Source organism: Morus notabilis, unplaced genomic scaffold (genome assembly GCF_000414095.1).
Source record: "Morus notabilis unplaced genomic scaffold, ASM41409v2 Scaffold115, whole genome shotgun sequence".
In the NCBI taxonomy this organism is placed as follows: Eukaryota; Viridiplantae; Streptophyta; class Magnoliopsida; order Rosales; family Moraceae; genus Morus; species Morus notabilis.
Genome location: NW_010361020.1, coordinates 858139 through 871067, shown reverse-complemented (window position 1 = coordinate 871067; position 12929 = coordinate 858139). Strand labels below are relative to the sequence as shown.

At 35.1% G+C, this 12929-nt stretch overlaps 1 protein-coding gene across 1 annotated transcript; it reads right to left on the bottom strand.

The window, feature by feature from the left end:
* Window positions 1-2225: 2225 nt before the first annotated feature.
* On the bottom strand, window positions 2226-10904 carry LOC21409596 (probable E3 ubiquitin-protein ligase ARI2). Its single transcript, XM_010097925.2, has 8 exons — window positions 10878-10904; window positions 10521-10642; window positions 9991-10023; window positions 9574-9850; window positions 8730-9210; window positions 4122-4670; window positions 3868-4034; window positions 2226-2678 (listed from the first exon to the last, which is right to left on the bottom strand). Exons 2-8 carry the CDS (start codon window positions 10632-10634, stop codon window positions 2530-2532), a joined length of 1770 nt encoding a protein of 589 aa, XP_010096227.2. The 5' UTR covers window positions 10635-10642; window positions 10878-10904; the 3' UTR covers window positions 2226-2529.
* Window positions 10905-12929: the final 2025 nt, after the last annotated feature.

Sequence of the window (12929 nt, the reverse complement as noted above, 5' to 3'; positions counted from 1 at the left end):
CGTTTAATTTAAACTAGTAATTTTGATTATGCATTTAAATTTTATGAGAAAACTCATTGGCACGAACTTTTTAAATTTAATTTTTTTTAAAGAAAAAATATTATAACATAATTAAAATCATAGATTCAAATCCTTATACAATAAGCCCTTATTTTGTTCGCCTAAGGAGTCTCAAACACACCGCGCTCTATGCCTTTACACTAAACAAGACTAGTTCAAACTTTACTATCATAAATAAATTAAAAAATAAAAGAAGAAGAAGAGAGAGTCGTTGAAGAAGAAGAAGAAGAGAGAGTAGTTGGTTGAAAGGTTGAACTCTCACCACAGTCGAGACCCACCAAGGTCTCGACATTTTTTTTCACCACCTCCTTGCCGCCACCGTTTCAATTGAACTGCTTTCGACTTTCTGGATTTAAAAGCTATTGGACGACAACAATAACAACAACAACAACAACAACAATAACAACCTCTGCTAAGAAGACTTTACTTCTAAAATTCTACCCAAGTTTTAATAAGATTTTATAAACTTTACTCTCCACTTAATTACTTCTTAAAAAAATTAAATATTGTTCGTCTCATTAAGCTCCTTAAAAACAAGTTCTAAATACTCACGAAGGTGAAATTGTTACTTTTCTTGTTTCATAGACTGAAAGTATAAGCAAAAATAATGTTAAAGGGGGCAAAAATCTATGAAAGATCCAATCCTGACCGACATTAGAAGCACTTCATCTTGAGCAGTAATGAGATAATGACTGCATTGGAGATTAAAAATTCATTCATGCACATATAAGTTGAAGCAGCCACCATGAATATCTACAGATGCACTAAAAGAAACAGACAAGTAGAATACTACCAAATCCTCATTGTATTTGTGAAAATTTCTTTCAGGGCAAAATGGACATGATACAAGTGACCATGTCTCTTCATTCAAACAGTGCCACTACCATATTATTTTCAGCCCAAAAACAAAAACAAAAAAAGAAGGTAAAACTAAACATGTTATTTCTGTTCTCTTAGGATTTGATCCTTAAGTTGACACACATTATCACCATAAGGTCATGTTAACTGTAGTGGCAAAAAACTTGTACCAGATCCGACAATGGATGGCAACGGGGCCCTACTCTATCCCTATTCCCGCCCCCATCCTTGCTTAAGGAGAGGTGGGGCCGGAATTGAGAATTCTCCAATCATCCTCATACCCGCCATACTATGCATTTAAAAATTATTGCAACTTAAAATAAAAAGAGTAAAAATTCATTATAAATTTATACTAAAATTATAGGTTGCATAATACAAACCAATTTCTAAACATATGCAAACTAAATTTTAATAGTAGAGTAATTAAAAAAAATAACATAGCTATTTTTTTTCCTTTTTTTAAGTAAAAAATAATTTTAAAAAATTATATGTATGTATATATTTACATTAAAAAAATACATTATTGTATATCGGGAAAGCAGAGACGTGCCGGGGAGTGCTACTTGGGGATTAGATTTTATCCCCATCTCCGATAATCATCTCCCATCCCCACCCCATTCAGGGTGGAGCCCCATTTCTATGGAAAATATTGTCATTCCTATCCGACATCAATAAGATGAGAAAACACTGGTCAGAAAATAATAAGCCATATTCACGTTATCAAACACCAACGGGGGTAAGGTTCTGTGGTGTTCTTATCATAGATTTGAATAGAAAATTTAAGCTAAAATTAATATTTTTATGAAAAAATACTGCAGCATAAAGGTTGAATTGTGTTCTAAACGCAGCCATGATCCACTCACTATACGATTTATTCAAAATACGAAAATATTCGCCATCGATAATGCGATTCAAAGAGACAAGAACCTATTTTACTAATTCATGATCTGGCATGTACAGAATGAAAACTTTTATCTTATCTACGAGAATTTCTACTTCGCTGCGGCTGTACGACATGAGTTTAAGTATACCAAATAAAGGTCAAACCCCGCTGAAGCACTGTAAAAATGTTGATTCAATATCTCCAAAGTTAAGTAAATGTTTTAAGTGTTGCAAGGCAACAAAATCTCAAAAGAAATGTGCTTCCGTGTTGTACTTCATGCATGAAGCCAAATTAGTTTTAATGTTTGGCACTGAATAAAAGAAAGGAGCAAAAACCAACTTACCAGGAAAAGAAAGCATAAAGCCGAGCAGAAACAGCCAAAACAAAAAGTCAAATTTACTTCTAGCCTCCAAAATAATGGATATATCTCAAAATATTATTTAAAGGTTAATTAAATTTCATGTAAAATTCCATATTTAATGTCTCTAAAGCCCAAACCAAGGACTATGTAGTATGTACAAACTGAGATAACACAAAAGATCAAGAAACAAGGAACCCCAGATGTCTTCTAAAATATTTTAACGCAAGATAAAGATGGTGGAAAAATACGAGGGGGAAGCACTCGTTATTTTAATCCACAATTGATGACACCCACCATACCAAAAGGGAGATTGTCTTAGACTAGAGACTGTACACCTGTGTCTATTTGAAGCCAACTATCTTCAGAGTTAAGTTCTGTCAGCAACGTCTGCTGCCGGTAAATTTAAGTCAAAAAAGCCACCCCCAGGAACCTTTGTCCGAGCACGCTTCCGAGGAGAAAATGTGCTCTCATCAGAACTTCCAGAACCAGAGGGTTGATCAGATTCCGTCGTTCCTCCTATATTATAAGTGTGTCAGCTAAACATATAAATGTCAACCTCAGTAATCTCTCTCCTTTTTTTAGATGAAACCTTAGTAATCTTCAAGATGTAATCTTCTAGAAATCCCTTTTATAACTACTAAAAAAAATCATGCCATTAACAAACAAACAAAAAAAAAAGGAAAGAAATCATATCTACTCATGGAGAAAAATTGGAGACCGCATAACAAGGTTTCTAGTATACGTCGCTTCTCCATCTATATAGATCTTTAGCGCACATGCAACATTACGGCTGGCAATCTGAGTAGCGACACAACGACACGAGTCAAAACCCACACGAAGTTAACGGGTTTAGGTTTACTATAAATGGGTTTAGGTCATAATCAGATTGACACGATTAACACGATTAATAAATAGGTTAGGTTAAGGTTGACCTCCTAACACAAAGTGACACGAATTGACACGATTAACTATATGTGTCATATGTAATCTAATGATATGTGATATAACATAAAAGTTTATATAACATATTAAATACAAATAATGTGAATTTTAATATTTGTAGGTAAAATTCATTTATTTTTTTTAAAGAAAAAAATAAATTGACTAATAAACATGTTAAATTTGTCTTGACCGTGTTGAATAAGTCATTATTATATTAGTTATTTATTCAATATATTAATTTAAAAGGGTTATACAGGTTGACACGATTAACACGATTAACACGATTAATAAATGGGTCGTGTTTGAGTTAACATTTTTAACACGTTTAATAAACAGGTCGAGTTTGAGTTGATGTTTTCTGACACAATTAATAAACGGGTTGACACGAACACGACTCACTAACACGAATTGCCACCCTTATGCAACATTATAACTTTTGGTCCTTTATCACGCGAAAGTAATGCTTTCCTACTTTATTGAGTAATGTTAGGTATGCCAACCTGTTTACCAGGTTTGTATATAAAGAGATATGGCAATACACTCAGTTCATAATATAAATATATATATATATATACACACACACACATTTGAGAATCAAAGACGTAGATCAGTTAGTTCCTAATTGGTTGAACAAAATATGCATTAAATCAATTGCCACAACATGTGGTACTAGAAATTTGGTTAACTAGGTGCCTTTAGTATAATTCTTCCCTCTATAGATATATTGAGAGATAAATCGAGTGGCAAGGGGAAAAATTAATACCACTTGAGCCACAATGTGGTGGCAGAGCTTTATTAGAACCATCGACTTTATTGCCCCAACAAGCAGAAAGTTCTGATGCCTTCTCGATGCCCTTTGACCTATATGGAGCAATATTGTGGATACCTAGTTGTAAAGGACCCAATAAATCATTCTCAATACAGTCATACCTGCGAGCAATTTAGAAAAACATGAGTTTAAGAGTATATTTACAAAAGCATGAATTTTAAGATCGTTATTTTCACAGCAGGACTTACATCTTCTGACAGAGGTTATCAGTGATTCCTGTCAGATTAATCACTTGCATCCTTGTCTCCATAACCTTATCCTCACTGTACTCATCGAATGGGGCCTCTAAGAACTTGGATAATTTCTCAACATTTGCCTCAAGCTGCTGTTGTTGGTCCTCAAATAAATTCTGCTTTATTTCCCTTTCTTCATTTGTCATTTCATCCTTAAAAAGTTCATCTCCAAACATATAAAATGCAAATGGGTATGAGTATGAAAGAACCCGCCTCGATCTAAAAAGTCTGTTGAGTCCATTGTGTACCCAACTGAAATCTCTGAGCTTTGATTCCCTCTCTTCCAAAACTGACACCTTGTCCTGTATAGTCCCCTTCAATTTACTTTCAAGTTTAAAGGAATCTGTATGAGCTTTGTACCGATTGTGATAGTGCATATATCGATAAAGATCTCGCTTTGCCCTCTCAGCCTTTTTCTCTTGGTCTGCCTTGTAGCGACCACAGCTATGCCCCGCAATACTTGACCAAGTATGGTCTCGCCCAGTGGCTCCACCGCACAGCCAACTGCCTCAAGAAAAAGCATATATCAATTTCAACATCCACATGAGAAAGAGATTGATGACAAGAAAATCCAAATGTGGAAACTAAATCGAGTTCTTTGTTGAATGTAAAAGTCTACTCACGTGTGCAGACAAGTATATAGCCAAATATAATGAAGATCTTTGAAAAAGAAGATTTTCTACTAATAGTAGATCACACTTAAGACTGGACTCCAAGTACAGAAAACAATGTGTGCGGAAAACAACAACTAGCTAAGCCTGAAATCTACACGGTGAAGCAAAGAAAAGGGTTCTAATAGACCATGTTGAAAACTAATCAAATGATAACTTTAATAAGAGGGTCAACAGACTCTCGCCGAACTCTCAGTTGTATAAGTTTAAAAAGATCCAAATTGTGCCAATGAAACATGCAAAGAGGGTATATAGGAGAGTATGGAAACGGTCAGTTAGATAAGGGTTTTGTATTTGAATTTAAATAAAACAAAGGATAAAGGGTTTATCATTAGAGATAAGGTTTCTAGGGTTAGAGTTTATCTTTAGTTAGGATAGTTTCTTTTAGAAAGATAAGGTTTCTTCCTTAACCTATTTATTATGTATTATTTTTTTACTATTCCCGAATAATAGAAAAAAGTTTCTCTCTAGAAAATTTACATGGTATCAGAGCCATGGCAAAAACAGCCATGGTTGGTAACACTAAAGGCACAAGTTCCTCAAAGGTTGCCGATGAGGTTGTTCATTAGTCTCCTATGTTTCTGCCCGATCATTCCCCTTCAAATAACCATTCATAAACTAAATGGAAAAAATTATCTAGAATGGTCACAATCTGTCAAACTTGTGATCGATGGTAAAGGAAAGCTTGGTTACCTGACCGGAGAAATAAAACAGCCTACTGATGTGCAAAGCAGAGGAGCTGGAAATCAGAGAACTCAATGGTAATTGCCTGGTTGATTAATTCTATTGAGCCGATGATTGGGAAACCCTTCATGTTTCTCCCTACTACCCGAGATGTTTGGGAAGCAATGCGGGATACATACTCTGATCTGGAAAATTATTCCCAGATGTTTGAATTAAATGCCAAGATGTGGAGATCCCGGCAAGGAGATCGAGAAGTGACTGTGTATTATAACGAGATGATGACACTATGGCAGGAACTTGATCTACTCCAAGAAGAAGAATGGGAGAGTCCAAGTGATAGTGTTCGATACATGAAAAAAATTGAAAGAAACCGTGTGTTTGTATTTCTTGCAGGTTTTAGGAAAGAATTAGATGAAATCTGAGTTCGAATTTTGAGTCGAACACTTCTCCCCTCAATCAGAGAGGTTTTCTCCGAAGTCCGTAGAGAAGAAGCTCGTAGACATGTCATGATGAAACCAGCAGGAGACACTCGACCAAGCCTTGATGCTGAAAGTTCTGCACTGGCTACAAAAGGCTATGATCCAGAGGGCGAGAAGAAGAATGGAAGACAGAAGTCATGGTGTGATCACTGCAAAAAACCATGGCAATATTGATGCTTTTAAAAAAATTGAAACGGTTCCAGCCGTGTTTGAACTTACCCCCGAAATAGATGAGGAAATAAATGATGTAGGTATAGTTTTGAATGAAAATTCAAATGAAACAAATGTATTGGATACTGAAAATCATGGACGGCCTTCCTTAATGCCATCACATGATCATAATCGTGGAAAATCAGAGATGTGTGCGAAACGGTACAAAGGGCTGGTCTTCTCAAGAAGAAATCATCAACAAGGAACAGAGAAATCTAGCTTGCAGCACTGCCAAGAGTCCAACTGTGGATTAGATCCCATGTTAGATAAAGTCCCAGGTAATTCTGAACCAAACTCTTCAATTCCTATTGCTCTCAGAAAAGGTATTAGATCTTGCACCAAACATCCATTGTCCAATTTTGTGTCGTATGAAAAAGTGTCACCCTCCTTCCATGCAACTCTCCAGTGTAGCTATTCCAAAAAATGTACAGGAGGCTCTAGTTGTTCCCGAGTGGAAGGAAGCAGTTTATGAAGAGATGAGGGCTCTTGAGAAAAATGAAACATGGGACGAAGTAGACTTTCCACGCGGGAAAACAACCGTTGGCTGCAAATGGGTGTTTACCGTGAAGTACAACTCAGATGGCTCATTGGAAAGATATAAAGCTCGCTTGGTAGCAAAGGGATTTACACAAACATACGGTATTGACTACTCCGAAACCTTCTCTCCAGTAGCAAAACTGAACACAGTTAGGGTTCTCATGTCCATTGTCGTGAATCTTGATTGGCCTCTACACCAGCAAAACGTAAAAAATGCCTTCCTCAATGGAGAATTAGCAGAAGAGGGGTATATGGATGCTCCACCAAGTTTTTCCGAGAGGTTTGGTTCAAGGGTCTATATGGGCTCAAGTAGTCTCCTAGAGCTTGGTTTGAACGATTTGCAAAGTTTGTAAAAGGCCAAGGCTTTACTCAAGCACAAGCAGACCATACTCTTCATGAAGATATCCTCTGAAGGGAAGATCGCTGTCTTAATTGTCTACATGGATGATATTATCCTTACAGGAGATGACTTCGAAGAAATGAGTAAATTAAAGTAGTGCTTGGCTACTGAATTTGAGATTAAGGATTTGGGACCATTACGATACTTTCTTAGTATGGAATTTGCTCGATCCAAGAAAGGGATTGTCATCTCACAACGCAAATATATCCTTGATCTTTTAGAAGAAACAGGGTTGAGTGGATGTAGACCGGCTGACACCCCTATGGAGTTCAATGTAAAACTTGGTGAAGGAGAGAAAAAGGTCCAGGTTGATACAAACCAATACTAGAGACTAGTTGGCAAGTTAATTTACCTGTCTCATACAAGACCTGATATCGCATTCACAGTAAGTGTGGTTAGCCAGTTCATGCACGCCCCGTACGAAGAACACCTTGAAGCGGTTTACCAGATCTTGAGATATTTAAAGAGAACTCCTGGAAAAGGATTGTCTTTCAGGAAAAGTGAGCACAGGGGAATTTAAGTCTATACGTATGCTGACTGGGCAAGATCAATAGTGGATAGAAGATCAACCTCTGGATATTGCACATTCTTATGGGGAAATTTAGTCACGTGGAGGAGCAAAAAGCAGAGTATAGTAGCTAGAAGTAGTGCCGAGGCCGAGTATAGATCAATGGCACTAGGGATATGTGAGGTACTATGGCTACTGAGAGTTCTCAAGGAGCTTAGAAGATCACACGATAGTCCTATGAAACTATATTGTGACAACAAGGTTGCAATCAGTATCGCGCACACTCCTGTTCAACATGACAGAACAAAACACATTGAGGTGGATAGACACTTTATAAAGGAGAAACTTGAAGGAGTCATATGCACGCCATTGGTTCCAACCACACAGCAAGTTGCAAATATTCTAACAAAGGGTCTCCTAAGGCAGAAGTTTGAGTTTCTAGTTAGCAAGTTGGGCATGATAGATATCTTTGCACCAACTTGAGGGGGAGTGTCGGTTAGATGGGTTTTGTATTTGAATTTAAATAAAACAGAGAATAAAGGGTTTATCATTAGAGATAAGGTTTCTAGGGTTAGAGTTTATCTTTAGTTAGGATAGTTTCTTTTAGGAAGATAAGGTTTCTTCCTTAACCTATTTATTCTGTATTATTTTTTTATTATTCCCGAATAATAGAAAAAAGTTTCTTTCTAGAAAATTTACAGAAACAATCTCAACCTCTCCCTTCCAACTCTAATAAAAACAAAACATGATTTACACACTATATTTAACCAAATTTTGTCACTAATATTCTTTGATAAAGTTTAGATCTGCTACAGTTATGATTTATTAGTTAGCAAAATATCAAACTGAATGCCAGATATTATTTCAAAATACCAAGTATTTCTCACATTTGAGTTTCAATTATCAGAAATCTTTTTGAGAACTGCATGGGTACGGTTGCATAAAGTTTTTCCTGATAGTAAAGTTCGTGACTACAAAGATACAGTAATAGGAGCAATATGCATCACAAATATCCCTGTATAAAATCAAGGTACAAAAGAGTAAAGATAACAGAGTAGAGCTAAGAACTCTTACCAAAATGCTTGCCCACAGATACAGCTAACAAGGTTACACCCACCATTCTTTTCTACAGGTTTGTGACACTTGGGACAAGGCTTTGTGTGGACTGTGATCCAATTAACAGTCTCCGATTCATCTCGGCACTTTTTAACCCAAAGCTCCCACATTAAACATGAGCAGGGCGAGTGGGCTTCTAATGAGCAACCAAAGCAAAATTGCACACCACATGAACATTCTACCTCGCAAAACTGATCATCCTCGACGCGTATTGCATTTCCACAATGAGGAGTACTCGGGCACCATTTAACCCTTTTATTATCTTCAATATATGACTCAAGAAGAAAACGATCAAATTTCTCTGCCAGATCCGGATTTGTTTTGCTAACGAGATTTCTAACAACTGATTCATCACATATTGCGTTGCATTTGTGTGCCATGCACTTTATTCTTTTACTTTGACCATCGTTTATCTTAACAATAAAATGCTCAGTCCAACCTAAAAAAACAGGGAAAAAAAAGAGATAAAGATAAAGAAAAATGAAAACTAATGATACATGATAGCTATATGAGATGAAAGATATGGAGAAAACTATAAACAGAAAAGTTCTTAAATCCATGAATCAAAATCCAGAGTGTTTTTCTCTTTTTGTTTTTCCCCCTCCTTTTGATAGACCAAAATTACCCAAACCCACTTAGTGGGCTCAAGTTCTTAACTGAGGAATTGAACTTCAGACCATGTGGGAGCCAACCACAGACCTGAACATTCAACCAAGATTATTATTTGGATTACACTAAAAACTGGGCGGCTATTTGAAATAATACTCGTAAAAGCAAAATCCCATCAAACATGACCACTTACAGTTGTTGCAAAAACAATGACCGCAGTCCATCTTTGTCGTCTCACCACTAGGTAAATCCTCTATACATATATCACACATCACTGTCTGAGGTGGTCGGACGTCAAGATCTTGATGCTCAACAATCGAGACACCCGCTTCCGCGAAAAGGGAAGCTTTTCCCTTCTCTACAAACACTGCAAACAACTTCTCCACATCCCAGCGATAATGAATAAGTAATGTTCGAGCATGGTGCACTCTTATAGATAGCAATTCCATTACTCTACGCAAATCCTCCCTCTGCACATACATATCAAAAATCAACCCTCTTTTTCCAACCTCACCAATCGTTGTAAAAATAAAAAATAATAATAATAATAATAAAACCCAAAACAAAACAAATAAATAAATAAATAAGCCAATGGAGATTTTGCTTTTACCTGTGCAGCCAAAAGAGATTCTTTTGTAATAACCTGCAAAGAAAAGACAGAAGGTTTAGAGAAACTAGGTCAATTTTCTAACTAAAACTATGGAGGGGAATATAAATCACATGAAAATTCTTTAGAGAGAAACTTCTCTGATGAAGTAAATTTGTACTTTATCTCTATATCCATTAAATTAAATAAGAATCAAACGGAAAACTCAAAGAGTTTACACAAACACAACAACCTAGACCATATACATTTAACACAATATCAATTTCCATTATGAGCCAAACAAGAAAATCCCTTTGCTTTTACCATCAATTTCTTGTTTCAAGAAAGAAAATCCATTTACATTCGCAGGGAGAAAATAAATTCATGAGCCAAACAGTCATAAACCCCCAATATTCATGAGCCAAACAGAACAAAAACACCCAGAATATCACACAAACCGAACCAAAATTCCACAATTAACGATAAAAAATTAAAACTTTCCAGGAAAAAAATATCACAATTTCGATTCCTTCATAACAAGTAAAAATTTTCACCTTACTCGTGGGACCCTTAGAGGCCCACTGTGGACCAGAGTCCTCGTTCTCGAGACCATCCAGCGAGTCCCGATCGGAATAATAGTAATCATCATCGCTGAAATAATCCTCCATTCCCGATTCTCCAAAAGAAACGAGAAAAAGGACAGAAATTTCACGATATTCAGGTAATAAAAACAACAATCTCGGATAATCTAGGAACAACACGGAACAGGACAAACTCGTGCGAGATTCAATCGGATCCTCTAGCCGGAGGAGAAGGAAAAATCGATTTTCTCCGGCGGAAACGGTAGCTCCGACGAGTTCTCCAAGGAAACGAAATACATATATAGAGAGAGAGAGAGAGAGAGAGCTTACAGAGAAAGCATGAGAAATTTGGAGCATAAATAAGGAAAGTAAAAGATGACCAAAAAAAATAAGTAAAGTAAAAACTAAATAAATAAAAGAGCTAGCTTTGACAAATAAAATGTAATATATAAAAAAAAGACAAAATAAAATAAATAAATAAAATAAATATTAACACTCAGGGAGAATAAATTTTAAATATTAGATAAATATTAAAATACACGGAGAATGAATTTTATATATTAAATAAATATTAACGCGCAGGGAGAATACATTATTAAAAAATATTAACACACAGGGAGAATACATTTTAAATAATATTAAATAAATATTAAAGCATAAGGAGATGAATTTAGGGTCTGTTTAGTTCGCTGATTCGAATTTTTAATTTGAGTTGAGATGTGATTTTATGTGAGAGCTTTTTATTGTAATAAAAATATTAAATGTGATTATTTTTTAAAATTTTTTACTGTAATAAAACTCAAATTTTAAACTTAAATTAGTGAAATGAACGGAGTCTTAATATATTAATTAAGGGAGAATACATTTTAAATATTAAAAAATATTCTCAAATAATGTTAAATAAATATTAAAGCACACAGGGAGAATACATTTCTCATGCTCCTACTTCGCACCCAAAAAGGAAAATAATTTTATTTAATATTTAAAATGTATTCTCCCTGTGGGTTAATATTTATTAAATATATAAAATTCATTTTCCCTGCAACACACGACTGAGAAATTTATGTGTGGCTCTTTCTCTTCTGACGGCGTCGTTTAGTTTGTTGAGATAGAGATTAGGAGGAGAGGCCCGGCCCAGTGGGCCAGTGGCCCGCGAGGATCGTGGCATATGCTTTTGTAAAAGGCGGGACGACGCCGTTTTGCAGACGTGGAACATCGTCCGGTTAACTGCTCTCCAAGGATTGATTGAACAAAAAAGAGAGAGATGGTAATAAATTGGTCGTCTAATAGCTCAGCTCAACATTGCAGATATAATTTATTATTAAAAAAATCATTGCGGATATAATTTAACAATAATTTCATGCTTGATTCAACCATAAAATATAAAGTTTAAATTCTCTTACTCTCAATTTTTCTTAATTAAGAAAAAATACCCAAATCGAATGTGGGTTTGTGGTAAAATCTTTTAATCAATATGTAATTACATCTATACAAACAAGAAAGAAGTACTTAACAAATCTAGTATAGATAATGAGATTGAACGCAACTAGTTTTATTATTGTAAATAATCAAGCAGATTATTGTATACCATTGAGGTCATGAAGAAACAATCTAGGGACAAGACAAATATTACATGCACACAATTCTGCAAAGGATATAAATTATAGCTCATGAGAATTACCTTTTGATACTCTTTGAGATAACCTTCATTGTTAGAGTTAGATCTTCCGATTGATATGATGATGAATCTTTCTCAAAAATCGACCGTCATCAATTTATAGTCTTTCAAATCTGACCATCATAGGTTTCATATGAATGAAGCCACAATAAATCACATAAAGATTAAGCAAAAAAAAGTCAGATTTCTAGATCCAAATAAACGAAAAACATTATAGATCTAGATTTAGGTAAAAATCTACTTAGACATTTAAACTTCATAAATAAGAAAGAAAAAAAAAAGAAAATTAAAATCTTATGGGAGAGATAGATCCTCATTAGAGGAACAAGGATCTTCTTTTCTAGTGAGGCGAAAGCTATTTGGATGAAGAAATAAGAAAACGGAAAAAAAAAAAAAAAAAGGAGACAAAGAAGGGTCTAAGGCCGGCCCTAATTCGCTTTCGTGTTTTTATAGATGGTGCGTTATATTTGTAACATTGTTAATACATTTGTAACGCCCTCTAGACTTAAACATGTTTAATTATGCTAAATTGTGGATTATTAGTGTGCCTAATTTGATTTTCATAATTAATCAAGTGACTTTAAGTTATTTTCAGTATTTATAATTTCACCCTAAAAATTTTTGGAAAATACACTTAAATTTAATACATTTTTTCTTTTTTTCTTTTTTTTCCTTTTCTTTTCTTTTTCTTTTTCTTTTTTTTT

Coding starts and splice junctions, on each gene's coding strand:
- LOC21409596 (XM_010097925.2), bottom strand. CDS start 10,634: ATGGAGGATTATTTCAGCGATGATGATTACTATTATTCCGATCGGGAC. Junction 9,851..9,990: donor AATCTCTTTTGGCTGCACAG/GTAAAAGCAAAA, acceptor ATGTATGTGCAG/AGGGAGGATTTGCGTAGAGT. Junction 9,211..9,573: donor TCATTGTTTTTGCAACAACT/GTAAGTGGTCAT, acceptor CTGTTTTTTTAG/GTTGGACTGAGCATTTTATT.